Source organism: Oncorhynchus tshawytscha, linkage group LG12, assembly GCF_018296145.1.
Source record: "Oncorhynchus tshawytscha isolate Ot180627B linkage group LG12, Otsh_v2.0, whole genome shotgun sequence".
In the NCBI taxonomy this organism is placed as follows: Eukaryota; Metazoa; Chordata; class Actinopteri; order Salmoniformes; family Salmonidae; genus Oncorhynchus; species Oncorhynchus tshawytscha.
The window spans coordinates 49,425,251-49,445,454 of record NC_056440.1 but is presented as its reverse complement, the minus strand read 5'-3'; the positions used below and the strand labels follow the sequence as shown (position 1 = coordinate 49,445,454).

Below are 20,204 nucleotides of genomic sequence, written 5' to 3'. Positions count from 1 at the left end.
CTGTCTCCTTTCTAGGTATATTGTATATTCTAGGTATATTGTATGTTCAGACGAAGAGGAGGAAATCAGCCGTGACAAACGCGCCAATGTAAACTGAGATTTTTGGATATAAATATGAACTTTGTCGAACAAAACATAAATGTATTGTGTAACATGATGTCCTATGAGTGTCATCTGATGAAGATCATCAAAGGTTAGTGATTAATTTAATCTCTATTTGTGCTTTTTGTGACTCCTCTCTTTGGCTGGAAAATGGCTGTGTGTTTTTGTGACTTGACTCTGACCTAACATAATCATATGTTGTGCTTTCGCTGTAAATCATTTTTGAAATCGGACACCATGGGTAGATTAACAAGATGTTTATCTTTCATTTGCTGTGTTGGACTTGTTAATGTGTGAAAGTTAAATATTTTTGAATTTCGCGCGCTGCCTTTTCAGCAGAATGCTGAGGTGGGGTTCCGCTATCAGAACGCTTGGCCTAGACAGGTTAACCACTGATTCCTCGTCTGGTCTCTTCTCTGCACCTGGGTCCAACTTTACCACGTCACAGCAAGCTTCTGTCTCAACATGGACCCAGCAGAGATCACCCAGATCCAGAATGCTATAACCCAACAAGGAGCACTGCTGGGGCTGCAGCAAGAAAAACTCTCCCAAATATCAGAGACCCTCCGGGCACTTACAGATTCCCTCCAACCATGGCACAACCCTAACCCAGGAGGAGCCAATGCCAAAGTCTCGTCACCCAGTAATACAGGCATCGCCATAGTTCCTCCACAGAACCTGCACCGGCAACCCAAGATCCCAGCACCCGAGCGGTAAGACAGCCACCCGGGACTATGCATGGGGTTCCTCACTCAGTGCTCTCTGGTGTTTGAGCTACAGTCCTCCTTGTTCCACGCGATTGGGCCATGATCGCCTACATCATCTCTCTACTCTTGGACAAGGCCCTGGCGTAGGCTACGGTGGTGTGGGAACAGCCACCACCATCCGCACCCTCGCCGCCAAGAGTGGGTGGAATACTGAGGCCCTGGTCACCACTTTCCACTAGAGTCTACCTCCATCAAGGATGAACTGACCACTCGGGAACTGGGAGAGGATCTCGAGTCCCTGATAACGCTGGCCCTCAGGATTGACAACCACATCCAGTCGAATGGGCAAACGGAGCGGGCCAACCAGGAGCTGGAGAAGTTCCTCCGCTGTTTTGTCTCCACCAAGGCCAGCAACTGGATCAAGTTCCTCTTCTGGGCAGAGTATACTCACAACAAACTGCCAAACTCGTGCACTGGACTGTTGCCATTCGAGTGTCAGTTCGGGATCGCCCCACCTTCCCTTAAAGGTGGACTCACGGAATCTCGCTCCACATTACATAGGACCATTCAAAATCGGGAGTCGCATCAACCCGGTCACCTATCGTCTCCAGTTTCCCTGGTATATTAAGGTTTGTCCATTCTTCCATGTCTACCGTCTCAAGCTGGGAAGGACCAGTCCCTTCTCTCCCCCCACACCTGCCTGTCTTCCCCCTCAAATTGTTGATGGTTGCCCAGCCTACACCACCCGGCGTCTGTTGGAGGCTCGTCGGGTCCGAGGCACCCTGCAGTACCTAGTGGACTGGGAGGGTTATGGCCTCGAGGAGCGGGCGTGGGTACCTGCCCGGGACATCCTGGATTCGGGACCTGTTCGGGACTTCAACCAACTACGTGGTGGTCGCCCTGGCTCCGCGGCCGGGGCCGCTCCAAGAAGGGGAGGGGGGTACTGCCATGGTTCCACCTGTCACTAGAGGGCAGTAGAGACGGTCCTAGAGACATGAATGGCACTCAGGTGTGGCCTATTTACTCATTATGATTTCCCTGTTAAGAGGTGTGTTTTCTGTTGTCCTTTGTAGTAGCTTACATTGTTTACTGTGTGCGTTCTTTTCCTGAGTGAGTTGTCGAGATTTAGTGTGTAAGGACAGACGCTGCGAGACGAGAAGCAAGTATAGGGAGTGAATATTTAATAAATAACCTGTAACGGGAGTCATCGTCTGAAGAAGAGGAATCGGACCAAAGCGCAGCGTGGTAAGTGTTCATAACTTTAGATTGTCATTTTGTTATAGTGTTCAGTTATAAAGAGAAATAAACGAAACTGAAACAGTCCTGTCAGGTGCAAAACACTAAACAGAAAACAAAAACCATGTGGGAAAAGCTACCCAAGTATGGTTCCCAATCAGAGACAATGATAGACAGCTGTCCCTGATTGAGAACCATACCCGGCCAAAACAAAGAAATACAAAAACATAGAAAAAATAACATAGAATGCCCACCCAAATCACAGTGACCAAACCAAAATAGAGACATAAAAAGCTCTAAGGTCAGGGTGTGACATAACCGACATAAAACAAAACAAGGACAGCGTCTGGACAGGGAAACAAAACATTAATGCTGACATGGGGATAAAACTGAGGAATAGACAGATATAGGCGCCCTTGAGTGCCAGAGAGGGGAAGCGGGAGCAGGCATGACATAGTGTTTGTTGTTTTTTCAAGTGTACTGTGATCCTGCGGCTACCGTTTCTCAGTAAAGTGTTATGTTAATCCTTAACCACTGATTCCTCGTCTGGTCTCTTCTCTGCACCTGGGTCCAATCTTACCATGTCACACTTAGAAAAAAAGGTGCTAAGTAGAAGCATACAGGGTTCTTTGGTTTGTCCCCATAGGTGAACCCTTTTTGGTGCTGTGTAGAACCCTTTGCAGAGTGTTCGATCTAGAACCATCTATGTAGGTTTTTTTTAAAGAACCTCCTGTATATGGTTCTACCAAGAACCATTTTTTCATCTAAAGGTTCTTCATATAACCATCTGTGAAGAGTTCTACCAAGAACACTTTTATCTTTGGAACCCTCTATAAACAATTCCACCAGCTTTTTTAGCCTTTAAAATAAATTGTATTATTCATTACAATACATATCATAAGGCCTTTATTTGAGGGCCTAATTATACAATAACACAGTGGTGTTAGGAATCTCCTGGTTTACAAGCCACATCAGACCTACAAGTCACATTATGCTGGCTTGCAAAGTGATGGGTAATTTCTATTGGAACTCTGCCAGAGTTAGGATATCCAACAAGTGGAATTGTTAATCGCCTGCAACCTGCATTCAGAATAAATGCCAGTGTAGGAAAGATTGAATACTAGACTACATCAATCATCTAAACTGGAACAACCGTCTCAGTAGCGGTTGCAATAAATCCAATTACTAACAGATTGGATTAGTTTAGAAGACGTATCAACCATGCAATGTTCATGCAAAAACACATATATTACAATAAAACAAACACCTTGACTTCCAATGAATACTTCTTGCCTTCCAAAGAATCCTCAAAGAAACCTTTCTTCAAAAAACTATTTGTGGGTTGATAAAGGTTCTAGGTAGAACCCTTTGCCTTACAAATAACCATTGTCTTCCAAAAAAGGTTATTCTGATCAAAACAGTTGTTGGTAGAACCCTATCCCCCCCAAAAATATCCCTTTTGGAACCCTTAGGTCTAAGATTGTGCTGGTGACGCTCTGCTAATCATCAGATGGGAGGGGAGGAATTAGGGGGCACACGTAGGTGGGGCTGATAATGATAATTTAATTAAATGCATAATAAATACGTGACTGGTCTGATCAATTGTGGGAGTCATATTCCCAAGAACAGAAAAAAAGGTGATCTTGCATGGAGCCCCAGACCGAGTGTGATTGACCGTCATCTTGAACTTCTTCCATTTTCTAATAATTGCGCCAACAGTTGTTGCCTTCTCACCAAGCTGCTTGCCTATTGTCCTGTAGCCCATCCCAGCCTTGTGAAGGTCTACAATTTTATCCCTGATGTCACAGCTCTCTGGTCTTGGCCAATGTGGAGAGGTTGGAGTCTGTTTGATTGAGTGTGTGGACAGGTGTCTTTTATACAGGTAACGAGTTTAAACAGGTGCAGTTAATACAGGTAATGAGTGGAGAACAGTAGGGCTTCTTAAAGAAAAACTAACAGGTCTGTGAGAGCTGGAATTCTTACTGGTTGGTAGGTGATCAAATACTTATGTCATGCAATAAAATGCAAATTAATTACTTAAAAATCATAAAATGTGATTTTCTGGATTTTTTTACAGACCTTTACATGCTTTGTAAGTAGGAAAACCTGCAAAATCGGCAGTGTATCAAATACTTGTTCTCCCCACTGTACATGTATTGTGTAACATGAAGTCCTATGAGTGTCATCTGATGAAGATCATCAAAGGTTAGTGATTCATTTTTGCTTTTTGTGACTCCTCTCTTTGTCTGGAAAAATGGCTGTGTTTTTCTGTGAGTTGGTGGTGACCTAACATAATCGTTTGTGGTGCTTTCGCTGTAAAGCCTATTTGAAATCGGACACTGTGGTGGGATTAACAAGTGCAAAGAAGCCACTACTAAAGGACACCAATAACAATAAGAGATTTACTTTGGCCAAGAAAAACGAGGAATGGACATTAGACCGGTGGGAATCTGTCCTTTGGTCTGATGAGTACAAATTTGATATTTTTGATTCCAACCTCCATGTCTTTGTGAGATGCAGAGAAGGTGAACGGATGATCTCCGCATCCATCTGCATCATGGTTCCCACCGTGATGCATGAAGGAAGTGTGAATGTTTGGAGGTGCTTTGCTGGTGACACTGTCAGTGCCTTATTTAGATGTCAAGGCACACTTAACAAACCAACCCATCTGGTTTGTGCTTAGTGGGTCTACCATTTGTTTTTCAAGAGGACAATGACTCATCACACCTCCAGGCTGTGTAAAGGATATTTGACCAAGAAGGAGAGTGATGGAGGGCTGCATCAGATGACCTGGCCTCCACAATCACCTGACCTCAACCCAATTGAGATGATTTGAGACGGGTTGGACCGTAGAGTGAAGGAAAAGCAGCCAACAAGTGCTCCGCATATGTGGGAACTCCTTCAAGACTGTTGGAAAAACATTCCAGTTGAAGCTGGTTGGCTGCTTTGAAGAATCTCAAATATAAAATATATTTTAGTTACTACATGATTACATATGTTTTATTTCATAGTTTTGATGTCTTCATTATTATTCTACAATGTTGAAAATAATACAAATAAAGAAAATACCCTTGAATGAGTAGGTGTTTTAAACAAAAATGTGAGCATCACACAACAGAACACTTCAACTGGAACGACACTCAGTAATGGTTGCACAAAAATAACTGTGTGCCAACCACATGGGGCCAATAGGGTCATTTTTCTGGGATCAGTGTCTTGACCTTTTTACTATTGAGCCTCCTTTCCCCTAACCTGCAACACAGGCCCCCGTATATCCCTACATCTCTTCTCTCTCTATTTCCCTCACTCTGTGTCAGTCTACCTGGTCAGATTTGCATGCTAAACCTTGGGAGGTTGAAACAGGAGTGCGTGCGGGTGGGGATTAATTTGCCTGCAACGCAATGAAGGGGAAGGGAGAGCCAGGCTGGCTTGATTCTCACCACATGTCTACTTAGTTTGTTCGCTGAGGTAGAATAACCCTGTCAGAAGTCTTGAGGCAGCCCCAAGCCCTTGGTGTCAACATGGCTTGTCTCAGTGGGTTCAGCCTGTCTCGCATCCCCTCTATCCTGATGTTGGCGGTACTGTACGTGGCCTATGTGTTGATCGGAGGACTGATCTTCTGGAAGCTGGAAGGAGGTCTGGTGCGGCAGGAAAAAGCCCGTATACTTGAGGAGAAGAGATCACTACTAGACACATACCCCTGTCTGAACCAAGAGGCCCTGGATGCTATAGCTCAGGTGAGTCAGTGTGAGAGCGAGATGGTGCTAACATGTGTCCTTTATCCTGATCTTCTCTGCATTCTGATTGTGCACAAGTTTTTAGACAGTTAAAAAATGCATTGTGATCTGATTGAGATTGAGACCATTTAAAACATAATTATCTTGACCTCTAAAATCATTGACAGGGGGCAAATTTGATGTATGGCATCAATATGTCTTAAAATAATTAAATAAATACATATTCATTTGAAAGAATATCTGTCAAGAAATTTGAATACAAGAAGGGACCAGAAAATCTGGTCACAATGTGGACCAGAGTATACAACTGTTGTCTACGAAGTATGTGACAAATACAATATTATTTGACAGAGTGGATGGATAAGAGAAATATTTTAATACCATGTGCAAATGTGACAAAACTTGATCACACAGTTATTGGATCACCTTGATCAGATCACAAAAAAACATATGTTAGCATAAGGTGTAAACATGACTTGAGTTAATGGCAGATGTGTTTGGGAGAATATTCAACCTCCAATTAAGATTTTTTATGTAGTCTTTTTCCCCATATTGCATTTCTTTTTAAATGATTCATTTTCTTAATATTATTTATATATTTACATTTATTTAAAACAGACTAGGCACATTAGGGGAGACAGACTAGGCACATATGAGAGGCAGTTAATAAATGACTAATGAAAGCAGAGTAGAGTTGTGGCAGTGTCACCCACTCAGCCACAATAAGACAACGTATTTACATTTCTACATACTGCCAAATGTCGACAAAACAAATTACGATAGACAAGATGGGATCTTTTTGTGTCTGTAAAATTAAATATGTGAGAAATGTTGGTGGAGATTGAAATATTGATATAATAGCCATCATATTGAACTTGATGTTTATTAGGCTACAAATTAAATAACTTACGATGAACTTCACAGTGTGCTGAAAGTGAAATGTGATCAGCTTGATGCTCCTGTCCAATAAATATCAAAGGTCTTATTCTGGCGACATGATGATCGATGCTTGGCTGCGTTTGACAAATAAAAATAATCTTGCTCTTTTGTCCATCGTAATCTCATCATATTGGCTATCCTATCCACACTGTATCTGCAAATTGTTGGCTGGAGCATACTTGCTAATGCCAGAGTGGGCACACTCGCTATACAGTATATCACAACTTTTTTTTGTGAGAAAACCAGTTCAAATGTATTTTTATGTGCACTACATCATCATGCACAGCCTTTTATCTGCAACAAGTCAAATTTAATCTGAATCTCTGGTGGGAAAATGCGCATACTGTTTTTATGCAGATTTTAGAATATTCAATATTCACATGAGAATCTGTTGCTGATTGGATGGAAACCTAGCTACTGGCCCATTTACAAGTTAAATTGAGGATAATACTAGTCTGTCAAGAGGTGCTGACTCACTGCTGGATTGTTGACTGATGTTCAAAAGGCAAGGAGGCAATCCTTTCCCATGCAAATTGGGCTACTTTTAAAAATGCACTGCTTTGCCTGAGTGTCAACCTTTGACCTACATGGTCCATGTTAAGATCGCCTGGGTGTTCCCAAGTATTCCATTTTGTGATGGAAGAACTCTCTCAAACTTTATAAAAGGTTACAAAATGTTCTTGAATTATCATTTTTTATTCAACTTTAAAAGCTTTAGCTGTGCATTTATGTAAAGTGGTGGGTAGTTTTAAGGGGATTGATATTGGGCATCTGTGGACAGGTAGGTCTGCAGCAGGTTCAAGCAGTGGCAGATATGTGTGCAGTAGCATTGCGTAGGTAAAATCAGTAGGGAAGCCATATTACAACCTATGTGTTGTGATAATTGCATTGTTTGCTCTATAACCTGTTAGTTCATATGCCACCGTGATATACAGTGCCTTCGGAAAGTATTCAGACCCCTTAACTTTTTCCACATTTTGTTAGGTTACAGACTTAATCTAAATTATATTTTAAATTTCCTCAATCTATCCACAATACCCCATAATGATGAAACAAAAACAGGTTTTAACATTTTGCTAATTTAATAAAAATAAAAAACTTATATTACATTTACATAAGTATTCAGACCCTTTACTCAGTATTTTGTTGAAGCACCTTTGGTCGCGATTATAGCCTACATTCTTTTTGGGTAGGACGCTACAAGCTGGCATACCTGTATTCAGGCCAAAGAGTTCAATCTTGGTTTCATCACACCTGAGAATCTTGTTTTTCATGATCTGAGATTCTTTTACTGGGGAGTGGCTTCTGTCTGGCCACCCTACTATAAAGGCCTGATTGGTGGAGTGCTGCAGAGATGGTTGTCTTTCTGGAAGGTTCTCCCATCTCCACAGAGGAACTCTAGAGCTCTGTCAGAGTGACCATCGGGTTCTTAGTCACCTCCTTGACCAAGGCCCTTCTCCCCCGATTGCTCAGTTTGACCAGGCGGCCAGCTCTAGGAAGAGTCTTGGTGGTTCCAAACTTCTTCCACTTAAAAATGATGGAGGCCACTGTGTTTTTGGGGACCTTCAATGCTGAAGACATTTTTTTGACATTTTTTTTTCCTCCAGATCTGCCCCTCGACACAATCCTGTCTCGGCGCTCTACGGACAATTCTTTCGACCTCATGGCTTGGTTTTTGCTCTAACATTTTTTACATCTATTTTAGAATAAGGCTGTAACGTAACAAAATGTGTAAAAAGTTAAGGTCTGAATACTTTCCGAAGGCAGAATAAAAACGTTTGTTTCATCACAAAACAGGAGGGCATCATCTGTCCAGTAATATCCACAAAGCATATTGTATTTAACAAAGTTTTACATAACTTACAGCATGGTCAAACAAGTTCTTGTTTCCGAAATGTTCAGACTACTAAACAACTGTTGATTTAGAACCATGAAGAGTTACCGCAAGTCTCAAAGAAAACAGGAGCTGCCTCCACTATTCCAGCACTATTTCAACTTTAACATAATCAAATCAGCTACGTTTACTCTAATACCAAAAACAATTTTGTCCAATCAACGTAAGATAAATATAATGTGTGTGTGTGTGTGCGTGCAAGCGTGCGTGCAGGTAGAAAAAAACATGTTGACTCACCCTACTTGTAGAGGAACACTAATGCCATCCTCCTCTCTTTCATGTGACCAAAACGGTCTATGACTGTCATACGGTATACGCTTTTAGTTGTGTTGTCCTGGGCTATCTGGCTAAAATGCTAGCTCGCTAGCCTAACTTCCTTTCATGGGCAACGATGTGCCGGGTAGTTAGCCTACTATATCTAGGTTAGCCTAACATTAGCCTACTATATCTAGGTACATATTGAACATCCATCCTCTCAGGCCAGGGGCACAATGTATGAATTTATGGTTGGATCAGAATCACCGTTATAATCATTGGCCAGTATGGAGAATTAAGTAAAACCACAAGTCCAAATCCCCATCTCCATCCAGGGCTAATTTAGTGAATGGACAATTTTAGCCTCCCAGCTTGCCACCAGAGGACAACACAACGAGATGCAACAATTTACGTTTTTCCTGTCAATGACGTTTTGCTTTTGATGTGAAGACAAATCCAAACTGGCTTCTCTTGACACTTTATTTTTATGCATCAGGACCATTCACAGTTGATCTCACTCAGTTTAGCTCAAAGTTGATTGGCTATTATTTTATTGCTTTTATTATCAAATGAGGCTAAATGCTCCCTGGCTTCCCTTACTGTTGAATCCAATGCTACAGGCAGCAATAATGTCAAACATTCAGCTTCTTGCAAATTGAAGGAAAAATATTTTCTTCTTGGTAACATCTTTGGGCCTCCATGAATATACACCACTGTATGTGTGTACGTTATATGTGGAGTAACTGTCAAACTTGTGATGCTCTCTGCGAAGACGTTTATGTAATAGGCTGTGTCAACATCTTCATTCTGACACAGCTCCGAGACATACCTCACTACAAGGGATTTTCAGGTCTAATGTACATCATCTTCTTGACAACTGTGGTCCATTGACCTAAAAGTCCAGAATGAGCACAAGCGACCGTAAAGAGATGAAACGGTGGTTACAGTCTGTCCACCAAGTAAGCAAACAGTTATATAACCTTGACTTATGACAGAGTTAGCGTTGCTGTCTCGAGTAGGGGCCTTGAAAGTTGACCACTAGATTGCAGGGTTAGATTCTAGCTTTTCTTATCTAAGCAGAATGTGTTTTCTCTGTAAAGGGGAGACTGTTTACTCTGTAAAGGGGAGACTGTTTACACTAGTTGACCTCATGCCTAGAGTTTGGTTAGTAGACAAAATAGCTAGCTGAGCAGCAAGAAGTGGGACGGGAATTAAATCAAACCTCTGAGGGAAACCTGCCCCACAGAAAAAAATACAAGTTAATCTATGGTTGAGTAGGCCTAAATAAATGTTTTTATGTCCCAATATTATTCCTCCTTAAAAGTAAATAAATGTGCCGGGGGCTGGTTAAGTGGAAGTCCTGCTGCCACCAGGGTAGAACTTGAACATATCTGAAATAAATACAGTACCAGTCAAAATTTTGGACATACCTACTAATTCAGGGGTTTTTCTTTATTTTTACTATTTTCTACAATGTGGAATAATAGTGAGGACATCACAACTATGAAATACCACATATGGAATCATCTAGTAACCAAAAATGGGTTAAACAAATTAAATTATATTTTATACTTGAGATTCTTGAAAGTAGCCACCATTTGCCTTGATGACAGCTTTGTACACTTTTGGCATTCTCTCAACCAGCTTCATGAGGTAGTCACCTGGAATGCATTTCAATTAACAGGTGTGCTTTGTTAAAAGTGATTTGGTACAAGACCAAGTTCATATTATGGCAAGAACAGCTCAAATAAGCAAAGAGAAACAACAGTCCATCATTACTTTAAGACACAAAGGTCTTTGAAAGTTTCTTCAAGTGCAATTGCAAAAACCAAGAAGCGCTATGATGATACTGGTTCACATGAGGACCGCCACAGGAAAGGATGGCCCAGAGTTACCTCTGCTACAGAGGATAAGTTCATTAGAGTTACCAGCCTCAGAAATTGCAGCCCAAATAAATGCTTCACACAGTTCAAGTAACAGTATTCATCGCCAGACCCATTGGCTCCAGGTCATCTATAAGTCTTTGCTAGGTAAAGATCCGCCTTATCTCAGCTCACTGTTCACGATAACAACACCCACCCGTAGCACACGCTCCAGCAGGTATATCTCACTGGTCATCCCTAAAGCCAACACCTCCTTTGGCTGTCTTTCCTTCCAGTTCTCTGCCTCTGGAACGAATTGCAAAAATCGCTGAAGTTGGAGACTTATATCTCCCTTGCTAACTTTAAACATCAGCTATCTGAGCAGCTAACCGATCGCTGCAGCTGTACACAGCCCATCCAATCTATCTACCTCATCCCCTATTGTATCTATTTACTTTTTGCTCTTTTGGACAGCTGTATTTCTACTTGCACATCATCATCTGCACATCTATCACTCCAGTGTTAATTTGCTAAATTGTATTTACTTTGCTAATATGGCCTTTTTATTGCCTTACCTCCTCATGCCATTTGCACACACTGTATATAGATTTTTCTATTGTGTTATTGACTGTACGTTTGTTTATTCCATGTGTAACTCTGTGTTGTTGTTTGTGTCGCAGTGCTTTGCTTTATCTTGGCCAGGTCGCAGTTGTAAATGAGAACTTGTTCTCAACTAGCTAAATAAAGGTGAAATAAAAAAATTAAAAAACAGACATTTCAACATCAACTGTTCAGAGGAGACTGCTTGAATCAGGCCTTCATGGTCAAATTGCTGCAAAGAAACCACTACTAAAGGACAGAAATAATAAGTAGAGACTTGCTTGGGCCAATAAACATGAGCAATGGACATTAGACTGGTGGAAATCTGTCCTTTGGTCTGATGAGTCCAAATTTGAGATTTTTGATTCCAACCGCTGTGTCTTTGTGAGACGCAGAGTAGGTGAACGGATAATCTCCGTATGTGTGGTTCCCATTCTGAAGCATGGAGGAGGAGGTGTGATGGTGTGGGGGTGCTTCCTGGTGACACAGTCAGGGATTTATTTAGAATTCAAGGCACACTTAACCAGCATGGCTACCAACGCATTCTGCAGCGATACGCCATCCCACCTGGTTTGTGCTTAGTGGGACTATCATTTGTTTTTCAACAGGACAATGACCCAACACACATCAAGGCTGTGTAAGGGCTATTTGACCAAGAAGGAGAGTTATGGAGTGCTGCATCAGATGATCTGGCCTCCACAATCACCTGACCTCAACCCAATTGAGATGATTTGGGATGAGTTGGACTGCAGAGTGAAGGAAAAGCAGCCAACAAGTGCTCAGCATATGTGAGAACTCTTTCAAGACTGTTGGAAAAGCCTTCCAGGTGAAGCTGGTTGAGATAATGCCAATATTTTGCAAAGCTGTCATCAAGGCAATGTCAGGCTACTTTGAAGAATCTAAAACATAAAATATATTTTGATTTGTTTTACACTTTTTTGGTTACTGCGTGATTCCATGTGTTATTTCATAGTTTTAATGTCTTCACTATTATTCTACAATGTAAAAACTAGTACAAATAATGAAAAACCCTTGAATGAGTAGGTGTCCAAACTTTTGACTGGCACTGTTTATATAGGCCGGGATTCAATCCCATCCTCGTTCGAATCACATTATAGCATACTTGACATTTAAAAGGTGATTTCCGATTGAGCTCTACAGATTTTACCGAGAATGCAATCTCCGCAAACGTCAGGGATGATGCCTTTATTAAAAGTCACGTTGCCAGCTGTCCAGTGAGCTGCACTAGGAATTAAATCTCGCCCATAATGGTTATGAAATTCTCTCGTATGTCCATATGTATTGTTCTAGGTATTTCGAGATTCTTCCAAGGTTGGGCTTAGTCTGAAAGGGAACCAGACCATGGACAGCTTCTGGAAGTTCACTAGCTCTGCTGTGTTTGCTGCCACTGTGGTCACCACTATAGGTGAGTTTTAAAGGGACAGTTCACCCAAATTAAAAATGTATCTGACGTTTTAAATGGATAGTTCATCAAATTACTAATGTACCTCATCTTAAATGATAAATTATTGATTTAATTTATTAGATAATTAAAAGTAGTAGGCTGCTCTACCCGGAGACAACATCACATACATTTTAAAGGGAAAGTTCACCCAAAGCTCAAACAAATTACAAATCTACCTAATTTTAAAGGAGTAGTTCACCCCAGTTAGAAATGTACCTAATATTAGAAAAACAGTTCACCCCAAATTTACAAATGTACCTCATCATGTAGCGTCTACAAGTTCTTAATGCCCTGTCTTTATTTATGCCTCACATTTATCATAGCCAGGATATTCCTGTGCTATGTGCTTCTGCCTGTATTATAATTTAATATTACAATTGTTGTTCTTATTGTGTGTTCATCATAGAAACACATAGACCAAATAATTCCCAATTGTTGAGACCATTTGTTCTCCCTGTTCTAGGCTATGGCAACATGAGCCCCAGTACAACGGCAGGTCAGATCTTCTGTGTGTTCTTTGCTCTGTTTGGGATCCCTCTGAACATGGTGGTGCTGAACAGAGTAGGCAAGTACATGCTGGCCATAGAGAGGAACGCCTCTGATTTCATCCAGGGAAAGACCAATCACAGGGTAAGTGCTCTACCTATAGACTCTGAGATGGTAACTCTTTATTTTACAGCCTGGTATTTACCAGGTAGTTACCAGCTGTGTTGTATTCTTTGGAGGTAAGTACCAGGAATTATCAATTGTTTCCACATAGTTACTTCGGGCTAGATTCTATCAGATGTACACTAGCCGACACCCGCAAAGCTATTGTTGATTCAGCGGTGTCGGAAGTGGAACTGCGTAAGAACTATGAAATCCAATAGCGGCTCCTTGTGTTAGCGTATTGCGAACATGCCATTGGATGCAACAAAACACCTGATTTTATTATCCAACAAATTCCATCCAGTTGCGTCAGAAGTTCATGCAGCCACATTACAAGTTCAAACACTCAAATGTGTGATGTTCTATCGTCGCAACACCTCAATTCGACTGATAGGAAGTTTATGCTAATGCATGTTTACTGCCTATCGCTGTTTGAGCTTCTAACACGGTACGGATAATAAGGAAGGGAGTGGTTTGTGACACACAAGAGCCGCCGCTCACCTATTTGTCAGTGCATACCGCAGTTACACTTCCAACAATGCCAGAATATTCACTATGAAGATGTCTACCAATGCTGTTTAACGCTCGATATGATTGAATTGAGGCCTTAGTTAATACCATGTAAATATCAGGTAAGGTCAGCTTTAACCAGACTGTATTATAAAGCATTACCCATCAGAGTTCTGGATTTAAATTGCAAAGTAAACTCAGTTTAAGTAACGTTCACAGAAATGATGAAAATTTGCATTTGATAGCCACAGACCAAAAAGGAGTGTGTTCCCTCTACCATTTTGGGGTTACGTATTGGGTATAAGAGAACACAGAAAATGGTTAACTACGAAAATATGCACACTAAAAGGGTCATCCAATGGGAAAGTAAATATGCTTTGAAAGTTGATAAACTGGCCCTTGAATGTTTGGGTACCTACTGGAGAGCTCTTCTTTGTCTAGACCCATTCAGAATAGTTCACAACCTCTTAAGCTTTAGCCCCACCCATCTCTTTAAGGGTTGATCTGAGCGTTCTGACTAAACAACAGAAGTCAAGCACCCAAGCTAACTGGGTAACGTTGGCTAGCTTGCTAGCTACTTCAAGACACAAATGAGAGAACAGCTCATTCTGACCATTTTACTCACCTTAGCAGAGCTGGTTAGGCTGTTTACATGTTATTCCGAGCGTTGGTGACTGCAACTGTGATGCTGGCAACAATTTACGCTTTTTCATAATCCCAACTCATGACGTTACTACCCTGCATGAGTCTTCAGGTAGCTATCTAACCAGGTTCAATGTTAGCCTCTCTGGGGCAGGCGTGCCGCTAGCGACCCACCTTGACAACATCCGGTGAAATTGCAGAGCGCCAAGTTCAAAATACAGAAAGTCATAATAAACATTCATAAAAATTGTTATACAAAGTGTTATACATCGGCTTATAGACAAACTTCTTGTTAATCCAGTCGCTTTGTCAGATTTCAAAAAGGCTTTACGGCGAAAGCATACCATGCAGTTATCTGAGGACAGCGCCCCTCAGAAAAAAGCATACAAACATTTTCCAACCAAGTAGAGGAGTCACAAAAGTCAGAAATAGTGATACAATTAATCACTTACCTTTGAAGATCTTCATTTGGTTGCAGTCACAAGAGTCCCAGCTACACAATAAATGTTTGTTTTGTTCGACAAAGTCCCTCTTTATATCCCAAAAACTCAGTTTTGTTGGTGCGTTTTGTTCAGTAATCCACTGGCTCAAAGGCGGTCAAAGCATGCAGACGAATACATCCTAATAGTACCGGTAAAAACAACAAAGGGCACAAATCAGCACTGCATGCTTCTCCAGTCCCCTGACAGAAAGGTCTCATTCTTCTTCATTTTTCAGAAATCAAGCCCGAAACAATGTCTAAAGACTCCACAGGCTTCCACATCTAGTGGAAGCCATAGGAACTGCAATCTGGGTCCTAAGCCATTAGATACTCAATCGGCATTCAAAAACATTCCCACTTCCTGGATGGATTTTCTTCAGGTTTTCGCCTGTTTTCGTTTTGTTATACTCACATACATTATTTTAACAGTTTTGGAAACTTTTGAGTATTCTATCCAAATCTACCAATTATATGCATATCCTAGCTTCTGGGCCTGAGTAACAGGCAGTTTACTTTGGGCACGATTGTCATCCAGACGTCAAAATACTGCCCCCTAGCCCAAAGAATTTAGCTATCTAACATTAGGCTATAACTAGCAAAGCAAATGGCTCTGAGATACAAATAATATTTCCACACAGATCATACACGTCATGTTAGCTAGCTGACCTAACAACAGCAGTCAAGCACCAAAGCTAACTGGCTAACGTTGGCTAGCTTGCTAGCGACTTCCAGACACAAATGAGAGAAGAGCTCACTGATAATTTTCCTCACCCTAGCATAGCTGGTTAGGCTGTTTTTATGTTATCCAGAGCATTGGTGACTGCAACTGTGCTGCTGTCCACAATTTCTGCTTTTTTGTCAACGTTTACTGACACCGGCCAAATTCAAATGGGTGTTGAGCTTTCGTAAATTTGTCAGTTATTCTGCGCTCTTTTTACCAGCTACATCTATCAACAGCTGTCGCAGTGACATCATGAACATATTATTGAAATTAATACTTGCATAGTAGAGTATTTTGACATGTAGCTAGCTAGCTAAACAATGAACCATAATACCAACTCATGACGTTACTACCCTGTATGAATCTGCAGGTAGCTAACCCACCAGGTTCAATGTTAGCTAGCTAACATTAGGCTATAAATAGTGAAGCAAATGGCTCTGAGATACGAATAATATTACTACACAGATCATACACATACGTAATGTTAGCTAGCGAGCTAGCTAGCTAACAGTACACTTTAACTTGAAATGACAACGACTTTCTAACAAAATTAGAAGTGTTTAACATCTGAAAATGTAGTTAGCTAGACACTCTTACCCGTATACATGGATGTACGCTTCCCCCTCTCTGTCACGGATGGTTGTCACGGATGGTTGCCCTTAGTTTAAAGATGTAATCCAGAGACAGGTGTTTTCTCCATCTTCTTAGCTATCATACTCTAATTCCACTGATTTCAGAAGTCAGCTGTCCAGAAAGTGAAGAGCAACACTTATGCAGTTCTACTATATATATAGATTTTTTAAACCTTGTTAAGACAAGTTTCCCTACACATACTGACCAGCTCAAATAGACAGAAGCATGCAACGTGGCAGACCAATTCAAACTGGCTGCAAAAAGGCTGCTGGTTTATTCTGTGGCTAAACCAACTAGGCTCGTAATTTAACAATTGTATTTGTATTTACAGATAGAATACAAGTTTGTTATTAAGGCACATGAACATTTCTAATGTTCCAGAAACCTTTTCTGGCATAAAACATATTTAGATTTTTTATTTATTTTTACGTTTACGTTTAAATGGCTCTCCTGTGAGTAGTGACGCACAACATACACCTAGTTCCCTGAAAGGAGTCACATATGTCAATCATAAATAGTCCCAATTGTTATAAAATAGAATGTTTGCTGTCTCGCCCGCCTGTGGGGAAAACAATTGGTGCGCTGCCCAAGTAGTTCTTGTTTAAACTGCAGATCAATGTGCTCATCTGTGGGGACACAACTGCGTGCACAGGAATACTACCTGATCTAACGAGCACACGAGGGGACAGCTCTATTACAGGCCATAGTGTTTCTAACTGTCTTAATCTCTGACTAGAAACAACAGTGACAGCACTGTCAACAAAAACGGAAGAGATCTTTTGCAGCTCTGTAGAAGCCTGGGTCTGTACTTTGTCAATGGTAGGTTACAGGGGGACTCTTTGGGGAGATGCACCTACTGCTCACCTCTTGGCCACAGTACAGTAGACTATATGATCACAGATATTGACCCATTCTCTCTCAGCTCATTCACTGTAAAGCCACGAACACCTGTGTGATCAAAGCCAAATTGCGTTGTTTCTCAAAAGAACAGACATGGAAACAACCACACATTCACAGCCCAGTAAGCTGTACAACATCAGAAATTCATACAGATGGGCCCAAAACAGCACAGAAGAATACCAGAAAGCAACCTGTAAGCAAAATATCCAAACACTCTTAGATCATTTTCTGGATACCACATTCACTCACAGTAAAGAAGGCATCAATCTAGCAGTACAAAACATCAACTATATATATATATATATATATATATATATACATATATATTCAGGCAAATGGCAAAAGAAGCACAATTGAAATTGATAAAAAACTTTTTTTTAAAGATCACAGGTGACAACTGGTTTGATGCAGATTGTAAAATTATAAGGAAAAAACTTAGAACACTATCTAACCAAAAGCACAGAGACCCAAATAATGGTGAATTACGCCTTCATTACTGTGAGACTTTAAAACTCTATAAACATACACTCAGAACCAAAAAAGCACAGTACAACAGCAAGCAGCTGACACTAATTGAGGAGTCCATAAACAAATAATTTGGGCAAAATTGGAATTAGCGAAACAAAATGGTGACATATGGACAACCCATTTGAAAACACTCTATACAACACCTTTCAAATTGACACAAACGCAGAATGCCAAATTCATGAGTTTGAAGTTGAATGGAAGTTGAAGTTGAAGTTGAATGGATTAGAAAAAGCTATAAAGGACCATCAAAGTCCATTGGACTGTCACACCCTGACCATAGTTTGGTTTGTATGTTTCTATGTTTTGGTTGGTCAGGGTGTGATCTGAGTGGGCATTCTATGTTGGATGTCTTGTTTGTCTATTTCTATGTCTGGCCTGATATGGTTCTCAATCAGAGGCAGGTGTTAGTCATTGTCTCTGATTGGGAACCATATTTAGGTAGCCTGGGTTTCACTGTGTGTTTGTGGGTGATTGTTCCTGTCTCTGTGTTTTGCACCAGATAGGGCTGTTTTTGGTTTTCCACGTTTATTGTTTTTTGTTAGTTTATTCATGTCTAGTGTCTTTATTAAAAAACATGAATAACCACCACGCTGCGTTTTGGTCCGCCTCTCCTTCACCTAAAGAAAACCGTTACAGAATCACCCACCACAACAGGACCAAGCGGCGTGGTAACGGGCAACAGCAGCGAAAAGAGGAATGGACATGGGAGGACGGTTTGGACGGCAAGAATATGGACTATACTACTTGGGAGGAAATAGACAGGTGGGCGGTCGACCCAGGGAGAGTGCCGGAGCCCACCTGGGATTCGATGGAGCAGTGCGCGGAAGGTTATGGAAGAATGGAGTTGGAGAAGCAAACACGGCGGCGTGGACGGAAGCCCGAGAGTCAGCCCCAAAAATGTATTGGGGGGGGGCACAGGGGGAGTGTGGCAGAGTCAGGAGTCAGACCTGAGCCAACTCCCCCCGTTTATCGTGAGGAGCCAAGGAGGAGCTCAGAACAAGAGCTGGTGTTGGAGGTGAGCGAAGCAGAGACTGTGAAGGAGTTAATGGGGAAATTGGAGGAGAGAGATATGAGGGAGTTGCTGGTTTGGTGCATGAGGCACGACATTCGCCCGGCGGAGCGTGTCAGGGATTTAATGGCACCTGGGTCAGCTCTCCATACTCATCCTGAGGTGCGTGCTAAGGGTCTGGTGAAGACTGTGCCAGCCTCACGCACCAGGCCTCCTGTGCATCTCCCTAGCCTTGCACGTCCTGTGCCATCTCAGCACTACAGTGCTCCTAGCAGTGCTAACCGTGGCGGGCGTGGTGCTGGTCAGGCACCGTGTTATGCGGTGGTTCGCAGGGTGTCCCCAGTACGCGTGCTTAGCTCAGTGCGCTACATCCCAGCTTCCAGCATCTGTCAGGCTAGGGTGAAGATCCAGCCAGGGCGGTTGGTGCCAGCCCTGCTCTCAAGATCTCCAGTACGCCTTCACGGTCCGGTCCATCCAGTGCCACCTCCACACACCAGCCCTCCAGTGGCAGCTCCCCGCACCAGGCTTCCTGTGCGTGTCCTCGGCCCAGTACCACCAGTGCCAGCACCACGCATCAGGCCTACAGTGCGTCCCGCCTGTCCAGCGCTGCCGGGGCCTTCCTCCTCTCCAGCGCTGTCGGAGTCTCCCGCCTCTCCAGCGCTGCCAGAGCCTTCCTCTCCAGCGTTGCCGGAGCTTCCCGTCTTCCCAGTGCTGCCGGAGTCTCCCGCCTGTCCGGCGCTGCTGCCGGAGTCTCCCGTCTGTCTGGCGCTGCTGTCGGAGTCTCCCGCCTGTCCGGCGCTGCTGCCGGAGTCTGAGGCGCCAGAGCCCCTCAGCCCAGAGGCGCCAGAGCCCCTCAGCCCAGAGGCGCCAGAGCCTCCGCCCCTCTGTCCAGTGGGGTCATTAAGTAGGGTCGCCGTGGTTAGGAGGCCACGGAAGCGGACAAGGTGGGGGACTAAGAATACGGTGAAGTGGGGGCCACGTCCAGCACCTGAGCCGCCACCACGGACAGATGCCCACCCAGACCCTCCCCAATAGGTTCAGGTTTTGCAGCCGGAGTCCGCACCTTGGGGGGGGTTACTGTCACACCCTGACCATAGTTTGCTTTGTATGTTTCTATGTTTTGGTTGGTCAGGTGTTACGCACGCCTCTATGAAGAGGGAACGCAACACCCTGCTACAACTAAACTCTCCGTGAAGTGAAAAAGGTATGGACTGTAGGTGCAAGTAAGAATGACAACAGGCAGAATGTGGTACCGTTTACAAGGACTTTATTCCTTTACACGGTAATATGGGGAAAAGGGGCTGGACGGAACCAAAGCAAAGAAAGTAAATCTCA

General features: G+C 42.5%; 1 protein-coding gene across 1 annotated transcript in view; it reads left to right on the top strand.

Annotated features, from left to right (window-relative positions):
* Positions 1-5,503: 5,503 nt before the first annotated feature.
* kcnk17 (potassium channel, subfamily K, member 17) overlaps positions 5,504-20,204 on the top strand; it is a 52,171-nt gene continuing 37,470 nt past the window's right edge. Inside the window, exons 1-3 of the mRNA XM_042331105.1 lie at positions 5,504-5,782; positions 12,644-12,758; positions 13,261-13,427. Of these exons, the coding sequence (XP_042187039.1) occupies positions 5,567-5,782; positions 12,644-12,758; positions 13,261-13,427 (498 nt within the window). The 5' untranslated portion in view covers positions 5,504-5,566. The remainder of the gene's footprint in view (positions 5,783-12,643; positions 12,759-13,260; positions 13,428-20,204) is intronic.